Source organism: Beta vulgaris, chromosome 2 (genome assembly GCF_026745355.1).
Source record: "Beta vulgaris subsp. vulgaris cultivar EL10 chromosome 2, EL10.2, whole genome shotgun sequence".
Taxonomy (NCBI): Eukaryota; Viridiplantae; Streptophyta; class Magnoliopsida; order Caryophyllales; family Amaranthaceae; genus Beta; species Beta vulgaris.
Window position 1 is genome coordinate 36,898,070 of NC_079203.1, and position 22,325 is coordinate 36,920,394.

At 39.5% G+C, this 22,325-nt stretch overlaps 1 protein-coding gene across 1 annotated transcript; it reads right to left on the reverse strand.

The window, feature by feature from the left end:
* Nucleotides 1–8,552: 8,552 nt before the first annotated feature.
* Nucleotides 8,553–11,691, reverse strand: LOC104886806 (uncharacterized). The gene is made up of 3 exons (XM_010671328.4): nt 11,369–11,691; nt 9,050–9,199; nt 8,553–8,871 (listed from the first exon to the last, which is right to left on the reverse strand). Exons 1-3 carry the CDS (start codon nt 11,486–11,488, stop codon nt 8,818–8,820), a joined length of 324 nt encoding a protein of 107 aa, XP_010669630.1. The 5' UTR covers nt 11,489–11,691; the 3' UTR covers nt 8,553–8,817.
* Nucleotides 11,692–22,325: the final 10,634 nt, after the last annotated feature.

A 22,325-nucleotide genomic window follows, 5' to 3' on the forward strand; every position in this document is an offset into this window, starting at 1 on the left:
CTAATGAGAACTGTGCTCCCACAATACAAATTGAGCATTTACGAAAACGAATATTTTACTGTTGAAGTGGAACATTACAAAATTCATTTACGAAAACGTATATTTTATTGTTAAAATAGAACATTACAAGAATTCATTTATGAAAATTAAAAGAACATTTTACTGTTGAAGTGGAACATTACCATAATCCAAATATGAAAGTGAACACTTTTCGTTAAAGTGGAACATTACTAGAATTCAATTACTTATATAGAACATATGCTTATCAAATATAGAACATATTCTCAGTGAAAATAGAACATATTTTTTGGTGGAAAATAAGTGTTTAAAAAATATTTTTTAAAATTGAACATTTGCTTATCGAAATTAAAATGGATTCACAAAATATAGAACATAAACTTTTGCTAAACAATAAGCTTAAAACGAACATTTGTTGAAATTGAACATTTGTTTATTGAAAATAGAACAATTTTTAAGAAAACTAGTTAATATTTTTTTTGCTGAAAAATATGCGTAAAATGAACATTTGTACTTATAGGAAATGGAACAAATTTACTGGGTGCATAGTGTGCACCGTGCTCCCGGGAGCACAATACAATTTTCATTCCAAATACGAGAATTGGGGAATGGAAGAAGAGATTGCGAATTCCATTCCCGCCCTTAAATTTATGAATTTTATATATATATATATATATATATATATATATATATATATATATATATATATATATATATATATATATATATATATATATACAGGGGAAGGATCCGCTAAAAACCACTCTTAGGCTGAAAACTGAAAACAAAGTAACTTTTAACCCCTTTAGGGTAACTTTTAACACTTTTAGGGTAACTTTTGTTAGTTTTGGGGTAACTTTATTATATTAAGGATAGTTCTATATATTTCAAGAGTAACTTTATTTATTATAAGAGTAACTATTACCACTTTTAAGGTAACTTTTTACCTTGAAATATATGTTAGTGAGAGGGGGGTAACAAATAGCTTTAAAACAGCAACTAATCACAATACTTTGGCAACTAATAACAATACTTTGTATGAATTTCGCCAAATATATGTTAGTGAGAGGGGGTAACAAATAGCTTTAAAACAGAAACTAATAACAATACTTTGGAAATTAGTAAAGGTTAAAGGTTATAAACTTGGGCTTGCATTAGTAAATAGAGACATCAGAATTTGTTTTAAGGAAATGTAGTGACCTCTGCTTCTTAGAGTGCGAGAAAGTTGGCAGGTTCGGCGAGTGGCCGGCGAGTGTGCGACGAGCGACGGCGAGGCAGGGGGGAGGTGCGACGGAGCGCGACACAGAGTCGGCGTCGCGCGAGGTGGCCGACGGTGCTGAGTTGTGGGGGGCGAAACAGAGGAGAGGGAGAGTGAAAATTGGGGTTTTCTTTTTGGGTTTTTTTGGGTTACTCATAAGCTCAAAATTATCATAAAATTAATAATTACTCATCAAATCACATAACTCTCAAACCAGAAAACAGAGAAATTTAATATTATTTAACTCTTTTGGCACATTCAAGCATCACATCTGCTTCTGAGGATGATCGAAGACCTAACTTTCTCAGAATTTGAAGCCAGCCTTCTGTTGTGAACCGTTCCCCAGGAAATGATCTCTTTCGCTCACCAGAAAATACAGAGGTTAATAAATCATCATTTGGATCAAATAGATCATGTGATTTCGACAGCTCCAAAGAAAATTCATCAGCGTTTCGACAGCAACTAATCCATGGCGGCCGACGCCATTGTTGACTGAGGTCGAAGCCATTAGCTTGGAGAGCGAAAATGGCGGATTCGAGAGTAAGAGAGAAAGGTCTGCTATGGAAGTTGAGATGAGGTTAGAGAAAATTACCGGTGAGGAGAGGAAGAGAGAGAAAGCAAACGAAGGAGAGAGAGAGGAGAAGAGGAGAGAGAAAGTTTGAGTATCAGAATAAACGAAGGAGAGAGAGAGAGGAGACGAAAGAGGAAGAGAGAGAAAGCAGCTTGATTTTTTGGCTCAAAACTCATCCGTGAATATCGTCCGTTAGATTATATTATGGATGATCTAACGGTTGAGATTGCTTGTGTTTCAGTTTTCAGATTAACTAGTGGTTTTCACAAGATCCCATTCCTATATATATAATATATATATATATATATATATATATATATATAATATATATATATATATATATATATATATATATATATTAGTATATTTTAATATTTAAACAATTTTGAACTTAAAAGATTGACGATTTAAAAGTCAAAAGAATTATTTATTGATTTCAAGTAATTTAAAAGTCTGAAAAAGTCTCTTTCCTAGGTGATTAAGGTTTGAGAGCACAGTCTTGAGAATCCGATCGAAAGTCTCATCTTTGAGTGTTTAATTCCTCTTGGGATTTTTGTCAGCCTAATGGCTGATGAACCGCCAACTAATTATTCAAGATTACGAATTACAGAAGATGAAAGTAGTATAGTTTCGTTTGACGACGAACCAGAGTCAAAGGATGATGCCAACCTTAACCTATCCCTTGTAGGTAAGCTATTGAATTTTCGATCATATAACTTCGAGGCCATGAAGCGCACACTGAACGAGATCTAGTCAATTTCGAAAGAAGCTCTATTTAGATCAATTGAGAACGATCTCTTTGTTGTGCAATTTGCGAATATCACGGACAAGAATAAAGTCATGGCAGGGAGGCAATGGATCTTTGACCAGAGCCTTGTTCTACTCAATGAGATCGACGGGAGCGCCCAGCCTTCGAACATATCATTGACCCATTGCCCTTTTTGGGTGAGACTATACAACTTGCCCATGGACACTCGAACTGAACGACGCATCAGACTGATTGGAGGAGGTTTGGGCACAATGTTGGAAGTGGATTTTGATGGCATAGCGTGGGATATATCCGCGAGACTCAAAATTTTTCTGGATGTGACGAAACCATTACGTCACATACAACAAATTCGAAGCAGGGAAGGGCATGTTGTGTTGATAGATGTGAAGTATGAGACACTGCCTAACTTCTAATATGCTTGTGGGGGTATTGGGCCATATAGAAAGAGATTTATTGAGTATAACGGAAGAAGAGAGAGAGGAAGAGAAGCAATGGGGCTCGTGGCTTCGAGCTTCCCCTCGTCGAGGCCGCATAAAAATGGAGGAGGAAGTGAAGAGCTTTCGAAGTTGTGCTCGTAATTTGTAGTTTACACCTTCGAATTCTAGTCCTATGGTAGCTAGTGTGAAGGAGTTGACTAAGCAGCCACAAACTACTTTAGTGGAGGAGGAGTGCAGGACCATGTTGGGTGAGACTAATGCTGCTACTGTATTGCAAGGCAGTTGTATGACTGCCTAGCTTCGTGGATTCAAATGCCACTAATGTAAGTGCCCCACCTTTAACGTTATTTAATGCTGGTAGTACTTCTCCCAAAAAAGTTCGTAAAGTTAAAATTCAAGCACGTAAGAAAAATCATGAAACCAAGCTGCCGATGCATGTTGAGAAATGTTGATTGAATAGGGACATTAATAACAACTCTGGACTGAAAGAAAACAAGCGGATGACATGTTAATTGATGACTCTGTGGACTTGACTGTTGGAATAAAAAAGAACAAAAATGTTATTGTACTTGATGATGACAGTGTTGAGAAATCTATCGAGGCGGTGGTTGGTGAGGACCAACCTCACCCGGTATTATGAATTTGATGTGTTGGAACTGCAGGGGAATGGGCAACCCCTGGTCAGTTCGGAGGCTCCGGAGTTGGAGCAATATGCATGCCCCTGATCTAGTTTTTGTCTCTGAGACTATGATCATTAAAGCTGCAGCTGAGCAGGTGAAGAGGCGTATTGGTTACTCTAATGCTGTAGGAGTAGCTAGTATGGGAAGATCGAGAGGTTTGTGTTTGTTTTGGCAGGTTGATAGAGTGCAATTTGATTTAATCTCCTTTTCGAGTCACCATATTTGTGGTGATGTTAAAAAAGGGGGATTATCTTGGCGTTTTGTTGGTATTTATGGTTGGGCAGACACAAGCAATAAATATCGCACTTGGGAGTTGATTCATCAACTTTGTGAGGACGTTACTATACCGATTTTATTGGGAGGAGATTTCAATGAAATTTTGTCTCATGATGAAAAAGAAGGTGGTTGTTCCTTTACCAATTGGTAAGAAACCCATTGGCTGCAAATGGGTGTACAAGGTAAAGTTAAGAGCTGGTGGCTCTCTAGAGAGATACAAAGCCAGATTGGTGGCCAAGGGCTACACGCAACAACATGGCATTGACTTCAGGAAAATTCTCTCATGTGGTTAAAATGGCCATTGTTAGAACTCTTATTGCTTTGGCTGCTTCCAAAGGTTGGGATTTATGGCAACTTGATGTCAATAACGCCTTCTTGCATGGAGATCTCCATGAAGAGGTATATATGAAACTACCTGATGGTATCCCTAATCCATCCAATCACGTTTGCAGACTTAGAAAGTCACTCTATGGTTTGAAACAGGCTAGCAGACAATGATTTGCTAAGTTGGTCAGTGTGTTGCAACTTAAGGGTTTTACTCAATCCAAAAATGACTATAGTTTATTTCTCAAGAAAGGGGTTTCTCACATCACCATAGTTGTAGTTTATGTTAGAGCTGGCAAAATATTACCCAACCCGCCAACCCGACCCGAACCCAACCCATTAATAATGGGTTGGGTCAAAAATTTGAACCCGTTTGATTAAATGGGTCGACCTGACCCAACCAGTTTAATTATATGGGTTGGGTCAGGTTGAAAATTCCAACCTGATTTTGACCCACCTAACCCATTTATGAAAAAACAAGCTAAAAAAACCCCTAAAAAAATTTGGAGTACTTTACTGCTCTTGCTTATTATGACTTAGTCATTACACTTAAGGTTGAACAATTGCTTACGAAGTTGTGATGATGTTAATCTTGAACATTTGTGTTGATTTTGAACAAAAGTTATGTTGATTTTGAACAATATTATCATATGGTTATGTAATGACTTAATTTTAATTTGCTGCCTACTGTTATTTGCAAATAAATTATGTTGTTTTTATCTTTATTTTTTTAGAAAAAATATGAAAAGAAAAATAAACGGGTCGACCTGAAGGTTGACCCGTTTATCATAAGGTTGGGTTGGGTTGTAAATTTCAACCCGTTTAAGTTAACAGGTCAGGTTGGGTCAAGGGATTCTCAACTCGTCAACCCACCAACGCAACCTGGTTTTGACCCAACCCGACCCATTGCCAGCCTTAGTTTATGTGTTGCTGATGTGATTTTAATTGGGACAAATTCAACTTCCATTTCTGATCTACAATATCATCTAGATGTTGTCTTCAGCATCAAGGAACTAGGCAGATTAAGCTATTTTTTAGGGATTGAGATCGACTTTTCTACTGAAGGTATCACCCTCACTCAAAAAAGTTCACTCAAGAACTTCTACAAACTGTTGACATTACACATCCTAAGCCAATAGCTACTCCTCTTCCCCTCCATCTCAAGCTTTCAGCTTCTCAAGGTGAACCTTATTCAGATCCTGCCACCTACAGATGTTTAGTTAGGAAATTAAATTTCCTAACTAATACTCGTCCGGATCTAAGTTATACAGTCCAAACCCTAAGCCAATATATGCATGTCCCTACTGTTGCTCACTTTCAAGCCTTACTTCACACCGTCAACTATGTAGGCTGCAGCTCTGGTCAGGGTATATTACTCAAGGCTTCTGATTCTCTTTGCCTTCAAGCATTCTCTGATAGTGATTGGGGTGCATGTTCAGACACAAGGAAATCCATATCAGTCTATCTTTTACTCTTTGGCAAATCTCCTATTAGTTGGAAAAGCAAAAAGCAAACAACAGTCTCTCGATCCTCTTCAAAAGCTGAATATAGGGCCTTAGCTTCTGCTACTTCAGAGGTCAAATGGATGGTTAGGTTGCTAGATGAACTAGGGGTACCACAACTCTCTTCTGTTACATTGCACTATGACAACCAAAGTGCTTTACACATTGCAGAAAACCCTATGTTCCATGAGAGGACGAAGCATATTGACATAGACTGTCATTTCACTTGAGAGAAAAAGTTTTAGAAGGCCTTATTCAACTCACTTACTTACCTACTGGTGATCAGCTAGCAGATGTTTTCACCAAGATTCTTCCCTCTTCTCAATTTCAGACATTATTGTCCAAGCTTGGCATGCTTCCAACCCTGTCTAGCTTGGGGGGGTTATGGTAATACTGAAGAGTACACCCTAAACTCTCCTACACTCAGCTGTAGAGAATACATTTTGTTATAATTAGTTGTAACTGATTTACTTTATGTTTTCCTGAATTGTCCTACGTGGCATTATTATTTTCCTCTTCTCTTCTTGTAATAAATACAACTCTCAGTTGTAATATCTCATTCATTCAGTCATAATGAAATAAAACATAAACGCTCTTTCTCTCTCTATGTGTGAATATAATATGAAGAATCAGTGGATTCTACCTGATAACATTAAAAATATAAATTGATGACTAAATCAATTTTCAAAAATTATAAAAACAAAGATTGACAAGATTCCTACTATCTAAACTCTCAGTTGCAGTAACAATTCAAATAACATGCATTAACAAAACATAAAAAATTGAAAAACGTAATTATTCATTTTTCAAATTTTTTCGGGAGTACAATCAGCTGGGATAATAAATAATTAAGGATATAAACATACATCATCAAATAATATCAATTTATAATTTTTTTTATTGAAATACTACTCACCATAGTATGTCTAAAAAGTAAAAACCTCTATTATCCTATGAAATTAAACTTAACTACTACTCATAAAATACTTCCTCTGTTTCTAAATAAGTGCAACATAGAGAAGTGGCACACAGACCAATGTTCCTAGAGAGAGAAAGTTGGGGACCACACTAACAAAGAGTTTAGGCCACTTAATTGAAAAAAATATCTACCCTAATTATCCAATAATTTTATATACCAACACCTTTCATTTGCCATACACCACAACAACACCACCACTGACCATCGCCACCACCGCTTTCGCCGCCGCCGCCACCACCACCACCAGATAATTTCTTTCCCTCTCTGCCACCTCTGCCCACCGGAAAACACCCATTTTCCCTCCCCCACTCCCGAAACCAACAACTCCCCTTCGAAACCACCCCCGATATCACCACCATCTCCTTCGAAACCACCCCCCAAAACCACCAACATCCTTTTCGAAACCACCCCCGAAATCACCACTAGGGATGGCAATGGGGCGGGTCTGGGGCGGGTCCACCTGGACCCAGACCCAGACCCATTTATTTTTTATAGACCCAGACCCGCCCCAAACCCGTTGGGTCTAGATTTTTCAGACCCAGACCCAGATCCGCTGGGTCTGGCGGGTCCATGGGTCCTTACTGGGTCCTAAATGGGTCCTTCTTAGTTTTAAGTTTTCATCACATTTTTGAATATATGTAATCAAAAAATTTCGCCGTAATATATATAGGTTCTTGTATCCATGGTTAAGGCATTTTCCAAAATTTTTTTTAAGAATTAACTCGTAAAATCACAAAATCACAACTCACAAAATTTTAGAGTTTAGGTAAAAAAAAAAATTCTAATATGTAAATGGGTCCATGGGGCGGGTCTGGGTCTAACATATGTGGACCCGGACCCAGACCCGACCCATGCTCTTCGGGACCCAGATCCGACCCGGACCCATTGGGTCTAAAATTTTTGGACCCAGACCCTTATAAATGGGTCGGGTCCTAGCGGGTCTGGGTCGGGTCCAGGACCCATTGCCATCCCTAATCACCACCATCTCCTTCGAAACCACCCCCCAAAACCACCAACATCCTTTTCGAAACCACCCCCGAAATCACCACCATCCCCTTCAAAACCACCATCCCCTTCGAAACCACCAACATCCCCTTCGAAACCACCCCCAAAATCGCCATTTCAACCTCAGCAACCACCACCATCGTCATTTTCTCTCTCTACCCACCACCACCATCGTAGCAACATATCACAACAACAAAAACCACCAGATCTAACACTACCGTCGAAGTGTTGAAATCAAACGCCGAATTTGGGGAAAGGTGAGGGAAGGAGAGGAGTTGGAGGAAAAGAAGGAGAGGAAAGAGAAAGAAAGGAGGATAGTTGAAAATTCTAGAAAATAGAAGGCAATACCGGTAGGGTGGTGGTGTCGGTTGGGTGGTGTTGGTTTGGTGGTGGTGTCGGCGGGGTTGTGACGTCGGCCAGGTTGGTGCTGGTGGTGTTGATTTAGTGGGTTGAGTTGACAAGAGTGGGAGTGGGTTAAGGAGAGAGAGAGGTGATGGGTTAAGTTGAGGAGAGAGAGGGTGGTGGGGTGGCTGAGATGAGTGAGGGGTTGGGTCACTTGGGCGGGTTGATTAATTAGTTGATTAATTAGTTCTATTTAGGTTGGTAAATGATAAGTTGATTATGTTGTTGGAGAATTAAGTAATGGCAATTATGTAAATAAAAAGAAAAAATCTTTCCAATTTAAGCTATGTTGCACTTATTATGACATTTCCTAAAATGGGAAATGTTGCACTTATTTAGAAACGGAGGAAGTACTATATATTCTTCTAAATACACGATAACATATCCTACCTTGACTTAGTCCTTTATGTAAAACATTACTCTTTACACTAGCAATGGAAATGAAAAATCACAACGCTCATCAAATATTCACCATTAGTTTTACACTTTTTGATATTACTATTAATATTAATATATTGTCGCACGCATCGTGTGCATATATTACTAGTTGTAAAAGATGCCAACTCATTGTTTCAGATGGTTTCAGAATTTAGAGATCAATGAAATATTGTGTTAATCAGTTCCTCATCCTCTTCGTCCAGCTTCTTCTCCTGTAAAATAGTTCATGTACTGGTCAGTATTTACTTGCTCAACACACTCCTAAAAAACAAGCAAATAAAAGAAAGTGTGGTTATGAAAAAGTTGCAACATATTACAAAATTTGTGTTACAATAGATACTCAATATGTTGCAACTAAAGTGAAACAACAGAAATCTGGGACAATCTGACCTCAGCTTGATCCCGACAAGGTTCAAAATTCCGTGTTGCACCCGCCTCAACTACATAATCTGAGTTCTGTGGGTCTGTCTTAATTATCAGCTCAGCGGAACATTCTGTGCATTTGAAATAGAATCTGAATATTTGGATGCCCAAGTATGTCTGAATGGTTTTGGAGAAGGATAAAAGGAAAAACAAGTTAGAAAATCACTTTTACTCAATTGCAACACATACAACTTCAACATGTGGTAATACATTGTCAAGTAAAAACAATAATGAAAATAGTGCTTCAATTTAGCTCGCAGAAAATTATAACTGCCATGGCATCATTGTGAAAAATCCTTGCCAGCAATCAGCGTTAATGTCTCAGCTAAAATTTCCTAAACCTATAAGGTCAATGAGATGTTTGCATTGGCATGTCCAAATCTTAAAAGGTATCCTCCTCTCCAACCTTCACATTTCCATCATTAATCGCTGAATTCTTGTCGTTGACATCTACTTTGATGACATCATCACTAGAGAAAGGGGAGAGAATGATTCTAGATCATAAAAGATTGCACCAAGCATTGACGATCATAATGATGACTACTGTAGAGTATTGAAGTTCTCTTTTACTCTCCATGTAAAATCAAGCTTAGCAATGGCGGTATCTTGTGAACAACAAAACTCAATAAAAAGGATAATAATAAGTTTGAGAGTACAGAAGAGTTGCCACCACCTGGTATGAATCTGGCGGCCCTTAGCCAGGTCTTGGGAATTTGTAGACCAAACTAATTTCGAATTGACAAGTGTTCATAACTAAAATACAAGATGAACCGATAACGGAAATAACATTTTGACAACACCATTCTGCCTATCCCCTTACCCCCCTATAAGTGATCTCGGTTGATTCGATGGGCTTAACATAAGAAGCATGTAGGGTAAGACCGTAAGAGGTTTTTCTATATCAGATAAACGGCAAAACATAGTTTCTTGTGATAAGATGCTGTCCATAATGCCACCACCCTGTTGAGATATCATCACATCACATCGGAGAGGCATATGCTGGGATTCAAAATTAACCTAGAGTGGTGCAGCTACACCGCATGTTGCAGGGTTAGAAGGTTGATCATTTAACTGGGACACGAACTTTTAACAACTGACTTATTGCTTGAAGTTCAGCCCTACTATGATTTCATATAGAACTGGTACTGAGCCCAACACTACTAGTCTACTACTAGCGTGCGTGTTTACTATTATATTCTAGATTAATTTGAGTTCTTTGTTTCATGATTTGCTCCTCTACGATTCCACCATTGCCACTCGACACATTCCATAAAGTTTGTCATTGATCAAAACGATCAAAATGACATTCAGATTCTAATCTCTTAATTATAATGGCATGTGGGTTGGGACTGTTTGTTTTAAAAGTAGAAGTACAACATCTAGATAACATCTCTTCTTAGTTTGAACATCAACAATGTCATTACTGCAACACCTATTAAAAGGCTCCTGAGTCCTGCCCCTGATAAGGTAAGGGGGTCCCATGTAAGCAACTAGTTCCACTCACTAAACTTCCCTCCCTTTCTCTCCAATTCCTCTTATCCAATCAAAGTGTTAATTACTTACATTTGAACCAAAACTACTACTAATATTTTTGTTTGATGAATTACTTCTTTCCCTTGAGTTACACTCTTCACGCATTATCATTTGTTTTTTCTCGCAAATCATCCGTGCTACCATCAACTCTCTATTTTATTCTCTAATGCGATATGAACCTCAAAAAAGTACTTCAAAAATCAAATATCAAAAAATGGTTAATCCTACAAACCTAAGAAACTAGTTCAACTATAATAAAAACCCAAAAAAAAGTAGATTCAACTAAACACCAAAAACCCCCCCAAATTCGCTCCAATCATAAAAACATGCACTCATATGAAATTCATAAATCAATTTATCGAAAAATAGTCAATCCTACAAACCTAATACAAACCCAACAAACTAGTTCAACAGTCACCAAAACAAACCCAAAGTCAGGTAGAATGAAATACTAAAGACAGCCATAACAAGTTCAAATTATCAAATCATGCAATTATACATACTCATAAACTTCTACATCAATTTATCGTAAAATAGTTAACCTACACAACATACACTCACGCTTTTGATTAGGTTAAAAAACTAATTCAACTTAAACACAAACCCTAAAACTGTAATATTCAACTAAACACCTAAAGCCCACTCCATAAACAAAATAGTAAGAAGCCATAACAAGTTGAAATTACCAAATAGCAAAACTGTACATCATAATTATTGATAAAAAAAAAACATAGGGGAAATTTCAAAAATTACCTCCCCAATTACATCTTCTTTCCTAGAATTGAATTTGGTTCCTTTATCGATGCAATTTCCGCAAGTATTGCAGCGAATACTCATTGACAACATCATACGAACTTTAATTTGATGATTCATTGGCTGCCTTCGGTTGAGGATTTTAGCGGGATCAAAATTTGGTGGGTATTTCTCTTCAAGTTTCCCAGGAAAAAAAAAAAAGTAACTTGAATTTGTGCAAATTGAAACTTTTAGATAGAAAACTGAGCATTAATGTAGAGATAGATGAGTTTTTACTTATATTATGGGTTAGGGTCTATAACGAGTTTTTCCCGCTTCTTTTATGTGTTCCTTACTTCCTTCTACTCGTCCTAAATAGACTTGATCAAATCAGCCCGGCATGGCCCGATTTTTGGGCCGTTTTTTTTACCGTGGTTGGACCTGGTCCGTACCGATTTTTTTTGCTTTAGGTCGGGTTTTTGGCAAGTCAAAAATGACTTTTTAAGTTTATGTTTTTGACCCAGTCCGATTTTGGTCCGAAAAGTCCGCTCATTTTGGCCCGAAATAGCGGGCTTTGCGCACAAAAATTTTGTCTCGAAATTCTGCTCGGCCCAATCCGACCAATGGCAATTTTTTTTAGGCGCAATCCGACCCATGATCACCTCTAGTCCTGAGTATGGTCAAATTAGAGGTATCCAGGCAGTTGATCTCGTTGATGTACAAACTTTATACTACATATTGAATGACATCTTTGTAAATAAAAATATTATTATTATAATGAGTTGAATATTAAGCCTTGATTTTTCTTTTTTACAAGAAAAGATTACGACTTAATATTTGACCCTACTTCAATACATTAACCATTTATTACTATTTCGACCAAATTATACGATGATGATTGATGGATTAAACCAATACCATAAGGGGGCTGTTGCGGGTTTGCTTGTAACATTTGACCCTACTTCAATCCATTAACCATTTATTACTATTTCAACCAAATTATACGATAATGATTGATGGATTAAACCAATACCATAAGGGGACTGTTGCGGGTTTGCTTGGTGACTGTAGTGGTGGTGGGGAATGTGGTAAGGTGGATGGCTAGTTATTAGGATGGTACCACATAAATTTTAACAAGTGAGGGGTACCACATGAAATTCAAAAGCTCCGGATAGTATCACATCAATAATACAAACATATTATTTATAATAAATGTCTGGTGAAATTTTGAAGAGGTAAAAAACTCTCAAATAACGACAATATAAGTGGATGAACTAAGGGTCTGTTCTCCCCAACTTATTTTCAGTTCAGTTCAGTTCAGTTCAGTTCAGCTCCAATAAGTTCAGTTCAGTTTAATTCAGCTCCAATAAGTTCAGTTCAGTTCAGTTCAGCTCCATTCTTTTATAATTATTTTGTTAAATATTATTATTATGTTGGTATAATTTATTTTACTAATTACTCTTATTATTATTATTATTATTATTATTATTATTATTATATTATTATTATTATTATTATTACCATTATTATTATTATTATTATTATTATTATTATTATTATTATTGTTTCTATATATTATTGTGTTTATTATAGCTTTACTCATTATTATTACTATTATTATTAGGAGGAATATGATTTAGGTCAAAGCACAAATAAACCCACTTTTTTTAGTCCATAAACCAATCAAATCGCGTCAAGACGGTTTATGATGTAATTTTTGCGGTCCAACCCAATCATTATTTTATTACTAAATATTTCTATATTATTAAATCTAATTAATAAAATAGTAATATTAATTTACTTCTTAGATATTATTGTTATTATATATCATCATTAAGTATTAATATATTAATACAAATAATATAAAATAATTATTATTAATTATCATTATTAATCATTTAGATTATTATTATTATAATTTAATTGATTATTAAATAATAATTATATTTATAACATTCATTTAAATAATATCCTAAAAATATTATTATTATTAATTAATTCATTATATTATTATCTTTATAATTAATTATTTTTATATTCATATTATTCTTGTTTAAAATATTTTTTATATATTTATTACATTTAGTTTATTTCAATTCAATTCAGTTCAGTTCAGTTCAGTTCAGCTCTAATAAGTTCATTTCAGTTCAGTTCAATTCAGCTGTTTTATGCCGAAGAGAACAGGCCCTGAGAGAGATAATTAGATGAGATGAAAACCTGGGAGAGAGAAAAGAAAGAAAGGTATTAAACGTAGTTCTCCAAAAAAACAAAAGATTCGACTAAGAAAAGAGAAATTTATTCTTTCGGAAACAATAATGAGCGTCAAGAAAAAGAATGAAACAAAATTATTCATTTTAAAGATGTTAGTTAGCTCACATTGATCCTTTTACACAGTTGACACAAATCTCATCAATCGATGATCATATATGTTTATGCCAAATTCTGATCAGGCAGAACTTAGCTGAGGACCTACAGCTAATGGAGATGCAGCTACACAACAAAAGATACTAGCTACGGAATTGAAAGAGAATGCAAAGCAAAGGCGAAGACACCAAGAAATGGTGACGCGGAAAACCCCAAGAAGAGGGTAAAAACCGCGGGTGGAATTGAGTCCACCAATCCACTATGTAGGAAGATTACAACTTATAGCTAGCAGCTAGCAGCTTGTAGCTTATACTGAATACACTTGTAAATATTTGTGAAAGTAAATGGAAGTGTTCTAATGTAAGCAATGTTAATGAACTGCCTTTTCCCCAATACTTCTACTCCTATTTATATCCATACATTTATTTAACGTTGCTTTACATGTTTACGTTGCATAACTAATCTCCTAATATGATGCCATGATCTCCTAATATCAAGGAGTATCTCCACTTCTGCTTAATGACTTTGTCAACCCTATTTTGTTAGGCGCAACAGCATTACTTGACTTGTCTTGATCAGTATCCAATGCTCTTTGAATCGAATTTATTCAACTCCCTTCGTTCTGCTTGCTGTAGCTGCTACCTGGTAACTTCTAGCTGGGACGGATGTATATCCTGCAAATTCAGCTTAGCAAGATTTTTAGGACATAACAATTGCCCCTAACTTGTGATGCCAACCTAGGCGCAACTGAGTTAAAATCGCAAGTTACCAATCAAAAACAAACTGTTAGCAAAAGGACTTAAGATTAAACAAACTGGTATTTCAAAATTTTATCTCTTAATCTGAGGAATTAAAACGTTGAAGATAAAAACTTTTACCTAGAAGATAAATCCTTTTAATCCGCTGAAAAGATAATTTTCTTGGGAAAGAAAAAATTCATCAGATAATGATTACTTATCAACAGCTAAAAGATAATTTTCACGCATCAATAAATTTTTATCCGTTAGCCCAAACTACCGTTGAGCTACCAGTATTTAAAGGACTCCTCCTCCTTTCTGAACTTCACTTTATTTTCTAGCGACTTCGTCTCCTTCTCAGGTAAAGTTTCTTTCTCTTTCTTTCTTCCTCAAGAATTCTGTAGAGTTTTTCTTCCTTTCTAATGGGCAGAGCCATAGATGACGTTGCTTCGTCTGTCACTGAGAGAGATACGAGGTGCTTAAGTCCTGGGGGCTTCCCTGAAATGCTCAGATTATCCTCCCTACTCCCACATGCAGGCCCGAAACCTGCCCCGAAGATTACATCTGTTATTATGAACACCCCTTTTACCTAGGATACAATTACACCTTTTCCCCCCTCACTAGATCTTTCATGGAAGTTTTGCACCTTTCTCCTGGCCAGCTGATGCCAGCTTTTTGGAAAACCTGCCTAACTTTAGAAGCCCTAACTAAGACATGGCATAATCCTTTCTCTCTAAACGAACTACTGACTGCCTATAGCGTTAGAAAATCGGGTAAGGGTTTCATCACTTTTAGGGCTAAGGCTCCCTTCCCCCCATTGATAGAAGGTACAATTGCATCAGACTCTATTTGGAAAACTAGGTATTTTTTTTAGTGAAAGATTCGCTGGGCGAAGCTGGGGGCCCTCTAGTTGGGGGTTGGTCTACCAAAGGTACCTAACTGTTCCATTTGTGCTTTGTTTCTAAAAACGAATTAACTAGGTTCTTACCTTGTTTCTCTTGCAGGTCTTGGCCCTATTTCTCCCAGATTCCTGAACAAGCTGAGAGGTTACCTGAATTGCTCAAATTTCCTGTTGAAGAGCGCACCTTCGCAGCTCCTACCGAGGTTCTACCCTTAAATTCCAGAGCATCTTCTCGCACTAACTCGATGTCGACAGGTAATTTTGATTTTTGGTGAGATATTACTTTGCTCAATCTTAGATATTAGGCCAACTAATTTTCTCATTCATGCAGCTCCAGCAAGATCCAGTAACTTATCTGACGAAGATGCATGGACAGGCTAAGAATAGGAAGAGTCAGCTGCTTCTTCTGGGCAGTCTCAGATTGAAAGAGTTCCTCGCAAGAACCTACGCTCATCCTCCATCCCAACCACCATTGACATCACGACTGATTCTCCTAGGGATGAGTCCTTGTGAGCTTTCCTGCTGACTTTCTAGCTGAAGAAGGTCTAGAAGGTGGGATCTGGCCTGCAGCTGACAAGCTCGTATTCCCGCTGCACAAAAGAGGTTAAAGGGACAGGACCCTGAGGTCATCCTGAACCATGCTGTCCAGCTATCCCTACAGGTTAGTAACATCTTTTGACCTACTTTAAATAAGAAAATGATTAATGCCGCTTATACTTATGATTTTTATTGCTTCGCCAGCTTTCCCAGAGTTGCATAGCTGCCAGGGACAGCTTGCGGACTGTTGCTACCCTCAGGATAAGGTGGCTCGTCTGCAAAAGGACAATTTGAGCCACCAAGCTAAGCTGGAAGGGAGAAACAGTCCGGCTGGATGCTGAGAGCAAGTTAGCTGCTGAGCAAAAATTATGGAGAAAGAGAGGCTGGAAAAGATGAGAAGATAGCTGAGGCGGAGAGGAAAATGCACGCCTGGCTGCAGCTGTAAGAGAAGCTGAGGAGAGGGCTTTGGACATCCAAGCTGAAGCAAAAATTATCGAAACTGCGAAGCTGGCATACCTGATTAATTCAAGAAGCTAGATGACAAGGGTGTCAATTTCTATGACAGATTCCTCAAGCTGGATTCTATGACCGCTTGGAAGCTTTAGCTACAGGTGGCAAAACAAATGACTCGGAGAAGTCTACAGCTGAATCTCCTCCTTCTCTCAACCAGCCAGAAGGTGCTGTCTTGGTGACAAGGACAAGGTTGCTGGCGATGAGCCAGCGTGATCTCTTATTTTTCAATCTTTCATCAGTTTTCTTTTGGAACAATTTAGTTTTAATTAGCTTGGATACTTTTACCATTGCCTATGGGGGCAATGTGTTTTTGTAAGAACATATTTTCTTTCGCAATTTAATCGTTTGAACTTATGTCTTTGCCTTTTGATCTTAGCTATTGATACTTTGATGATACTTAAGTTACATGCATGCTTTTTGATCTTAGTATTAGAACAACATATTTACCTGGGGTAAGTGTTGTTCAACTTAGGTTGGGCCCGTTTCTTGGTGCTACGACCACTCAGCTAAGTTTGGGTGAACTAACCCTTAGCTGCTTGATGCTGGTGCTACGACCTTGTAGCTGGATCTCGAAATTCCAGCTACCCACCTGGGTGCTGCAACCCCTTGCGTTTACCTGCGTATGAAGTGGACTTTAGATGGCTTGCTGCTACGAGCAAAAATACTTAAGTGTTAGACAAATTAAGTGTTGTTTACCTGGTGGACCAATGCTTTGTGCAAAGCAGTGGTTGCCTTTAAAGATTCTGGCGTCTTTGGCCCGATAGTAACCTGGTAGTGCCCCAGGTTAGAAATGATATAGCTTAAGGTGAGAAGCGTTCCAGCTTCTAGGTATGCTTTTCCATCTTTAGTAGTTAGACGATAAGCTCCTTTTCCAACTACTTGATCGATTAGATAGGGGCCTTCCCAGCTGATCCCTAATTTACCGCATTGACTTCTTGGGTATTCTGAAAACTTTCCTTAGAACCCAATCTCCTACCTTGAATACTTTAGCTTTGACATTCTTGTTGAAGCTACGAGCCACTATTTGTTGTTGTGCAGCCATTCGTACTAATGCATATCTCCAATTCTTCGATGGAATCTAGGTCGTAGCTAAGCTCTTTGTCGTTGGCTTCAGGAGTCATCAATCCATATCTAGCTGTAGGGACAGCTACTTCCGCAGGTAGACCGCCTCGCATCCATACACAAGTGAAAAAGGAGTTCTTCCTGTGGCGCCTCTTGGTGTTGTTCTGTTTGCCCACAGCACCTTAGGTAGCTCTTCTACCCATCTTCCCTTCTTAGCTTTTAGGCGCCTCTTAATGCCATTGATAATTACTTTATTGCTGGACTCAGCTTGTCCGTTAGCTTGCGGATATCTAGGTGTGGAAGTTATCAAGCTGATGTTCCATTCGTGACAGAATTGCCTTGTCTTGTCACTTATGAATTGTGATCCTTATCACAAATGATTTCGCTGGTACTCCGAATCTGCAGATAATGTTAGTATGCAAAAAGGATATTACTTCTTTATCTCTCACCTGCTGGAATGCCCCAGCTTCGATCCATTTAGAGAAGTAGTCCGTGAGTGCTAACATGAAAACTTTTTGCCCTGGAGCTACAGGTAATTTCCCCACAATGTCCATGCCCCACCTCATGAAAGGCCAGGGTGTTAAGGTGGGGTGCAATATCTCAGCTGGCTGATGTGTCATGCCTGCGTGTTTTTGGCAGCTTTCGCATTTTTGCACATACTTCTTAGCATCAGCACGCATGGTTGGCCAATAATACCCGTATGCTAGGATTTTGTTTGATAAGCTTCTTCCAGCTGCATGAGACCCGCATTCACCTTCATGGAATCCTTGAGGGTGGGCTCCCATTGGTCTTTGTCTAAGCACCTTTGTAATAGATCGTAGCTGGCGCAAGCTCTTTTGAATAGAGTGCCGAAATAACATGATATCTTGTGGCTTTCATTCGCAGCTTCCTAGCTTCCAGCTTATCTTCTGGCAAGATGCCCCTCTCCAGAAAATCGATGATTGGCTGGGTCCAGCTGTGCTTCCTGCCTGGTGTCATCTGATGCACCATGTTTACCTCTTTGCTGATAGCTGGCTCAGCCAGGTGGGCTATAGGTATTGATTTGAAATCGCATTTTCTGAGTGCTGATCCGAGGTTAGCTAGGGCATCCGCCTTGGTATTCTGGTCCCTTGGGATCTGCTTTATGCTGAACTCTTCGAATAACTTGGCTTTGTCTTTGGCTAGTCTCAGGTAAGAGGCCATTTTAGAATCTTTAGCTGCGTACTCTCCATTTACCTGGCTTACTATTAGCAACGAATCACTGAAGACACGCAAACTGTTAGCTTTTAAATCATGTGCTAGTGTCATACCTGCTATTAAGGCCTCATATTCAGCTTCATTGTTGGTAGCTTTAAAATCGCAGCAGATAGCGCGTACTATCATGTCCCCTTGTGGCGACTTTAGCACTATACCTAGACCAGCCCTCTGAAGTTTGAAGATCCATCTACATACAGCTGCCATGAGCCTGATTTACCTACTTTGTTAACTGGCGCACTTCTTCTCAGCGGTAGCAGCTAAGTCAGGGCTAAAGTCTGCCACAAAGTCAGCTAGGGCTTGCGATTTTATAGCTGTCCTGGGAGATACCTAATGTCATGTGCACTCAGGGATATGGCCCATTTGGCCATTCTCCCTGAATGCTCAGGTTTTCGTAATACTGCTTTGATGGGGTAATTAGTCATAACATGAATGGGGTGAGACTCAAAATAGTGCCTCAACTTACGAGATGCCATATATAAAGCTAATACTAACTTTTCAAGTGATGTGTACCTGGTTTCAGCATCTAGCAAGGATTTGCTAACGTAATAAACTGGGAGTTGTTGATTTTCAGCTTCCCTGGCTAGTACCGCACTTACCGCTTTGCTGCTAACAGCTAGATACAGCTGGAGAGTCTCTCCTGTGGATGGCTTTGATAGGAGGGGAGGTTGAGCCAGGTAGGCCTTCAGATCCTGCAATGCAGCTTCATGCTCATCTGTCCAGTTGAATCCTTTATTCTTTTTTAGCACGTTGTAAAACAAGTGGCACTTGTCGGATGATCTGGATATGAATCTGTTCAGTGCAGCTACCCTTCCTGTCAGCTTCTGGACCTCTTTCAGGTTTCGTGGTGACTGAATGTTGATTAGTGCTTGCACTTGGCTGGGATTGGCTTCTATTCCTCGCTGGGTGACTATGTAGCCCAAAAACTTGCCTGCTGGGACACCGAAGGAACACTTGCTAGGATTGAGTTCATCCCATACTTCTTTAAGACTTCAAAGGTTTCCTGCAGGTGGTCCACATGATCCTCTGCTTTCTTTGTTTTGACCAGCATGTCATCTATATAGACTTCCATCGTGTCCCCCAGCTGCTTCTCGAACATCTTGTTGACTAGCCGCTGGTAGGTGGCACCCGCATTTTTTAGCCCAAAGGGCATTACCTTGTAGCAATAGATGCCTCTTTCAGTCATGAAGGCGGTCTTTTCTTGGTCTGCAGGATCCATTAGTATCTGATTGTAACCTGAGTAGCATCTAGGAACGTTAGCCTTTCATGGCCAGCTGTAGCATCCACCAGTGCATCAATATGTGGCAGCGGGAATGGATCTTTAGGGCACGCCTTATTGAGATCTGTAAAATCGATGCACACCCGCCATTTGCCATTTTTCTTTCCAACAACCACCACGTTAGCTAGCCAATCGGGATATTTGACTTCTCGGATTTTGCCAGCTTTGAGTAGCTTGTCCACCTCTTCGTTGACTATCATATTTCTTTCTGGAGCAAACTTCCTTCTTTTCTGCTTCACGGGCTTTGAGTTGGGATCGACGTTTAGCTTATGGGTGATGATGTCAGGCTCAATGCCTACCATGTCTTCATGGCTCCATGCGAAACAGCTTACATTTTTCTTTAAGAATTCAATAATCCGCTGCTTCTCCTCAGCTGGCAGGGATGCCCCAATCTGCACGGTCTGCTCTGGCTTTGCTGGGTCCAACGCCACTTCATCTACATCTTGATCTGTTGGCTTGGCTGGCGCTGGACCTTGCTGTAATTGCTAGATAGATTCCTTTTTTGCTTTTAGAGATATGCTATAGCATTCCCTAGCCAGCTTGCGATCGCCCCTGATTTCTTGTACTCCCCACTTGGTAGGGAATTATATAGTCTGGTGATAGGTGGAAGGTACAGCTCGCATTTTGTGGATCCATGGTGTCCCCATTATGATGTTATGCTGAGGGACAATCTACCACATTGAACCTGGTTTGGAGGTTGACTCCTTTTGCATAGGTGGGCAATACGATTTCTCCGAGCGTTGTAGCTGGCTCGCCATTGAACCCGAACAGAACGGTTGCTTTCCTGAGGATATCAGCTTCCTGCAGCCCCATGCTTTCTAGAGCACTTTTGAAAATGATATTAGCTGAGCTGCCATTGTCTATCAGACTCGCTTCATGAGGCAATTGCTGACGGTGAGAGATACGACGAGGCCGTCATGATTATCAGCTTCTTATCTCCATCTTCTTCGTCGAAGCTGATGGTCATGCTTCTGAGCTTTTTCTCTTCAGCACTCCTCAGCGGGCTAGGTGCATTTTGGAACCTTCTCGAGCAAATCTCTTGGCTGCAGAGTATGTTAGTCCACATATTTCTGAACCTCCAGAGATAGAATTGATTACCTTATCGTGCAGGGGCTCAGGTGGCGGATGAGGCTGTTGCTGGCTGGGGCCAGCTTTATCTTCTTGCTGCCCCTTTTCCCCATCAAGTGCTCGAGATAGCCCTTCTTGAGCAGCCACCACCTCCTTTTTGAGAGCATTGCATTCTTCTGTTCGATGGCCATGGTCGCCATGGTAGCTACACCACTTGGTGGTGTCCTTCTCGCTGTCTGGTCTGTCGTTTTTGCGAGGCCACCTAACTGTGGTTCCCAGCTTTTCTAATGCGTTTACTACGCCTCCTGCATCCACGTTAAAACAGTAGGAAGCAATGGAAGGGTAATCATTGTTAGACGATTTACCTGTGGCCTTGCTGGCTACGTTATTACTTTCGCGCTTCTGATATGGCTGATGGCGCCAATCAGTCTTCTTCTGGTTCTGGGATTTCCGATCGTAGCTAGGCTCGCTCACGTACCTGGACGCCTCGTCCTCCTCGACACGTATCTCAGCCATAGCTCTGGCCCTGACCTCTTCGAATGTGCCACATGGGTACCTGGTCAATTCATAATACAATCTAGATTTATAGGTTAGTCCTCTCCTGAATGCTTCGATAGCTGTGGGAACATCCAGGTTCTTGACAGAGATCATTTCCTTGTTGAATCGATCCAGGTACTGCCTCACAGCTTCATTGGCTTTCTGGGTGATGCGGTATAAGTCGCCGGTGTGCTTCTCTAGGACCTGCTGCTTGCAAACTGCATATAAAACTTGTTAATTAAAGCAGCAAAATTTTGAATGCTACCTGGCTTAAGACTTATCAGCCATTGTAAAGCAGGTCCAGAATAAGGTGGCCCCGAAGGACTTGCACATGGTGGCTTCTAGCAGGGCTCAGGAATGGACAGAGTCACATCTTCTGTTATATTGAGCCACATGGTCATAGGGATCCGCAGCTCCATCATACAGCTTGTGAGGCTGGGTCACGTTGATCTTTTTGGGATCCTGGCTCTTGCATTTCTTCCACGAAGGGGGATTGGGCGTAGCCATCAGGAGATTCTTCAGCCACAGGGGTAGGTGCTCCAGGTAGCTTCGTCAGCATGCGAAGTATTTTGTTCTGAGATTCTAGGAGCGCCATTTTCTGCTGTGGGATCAGCTTCATCTGCTTCATCGTCGGATCTAGCTGCTCCATCTTCACCTTCGCTGGCCTCGGAATCTTCGAGATCAAGCACCTTAGGAATTATGTTCCGATACGTGTTTGGGTGTTTTGTTACTTTTGACAGAATCCAA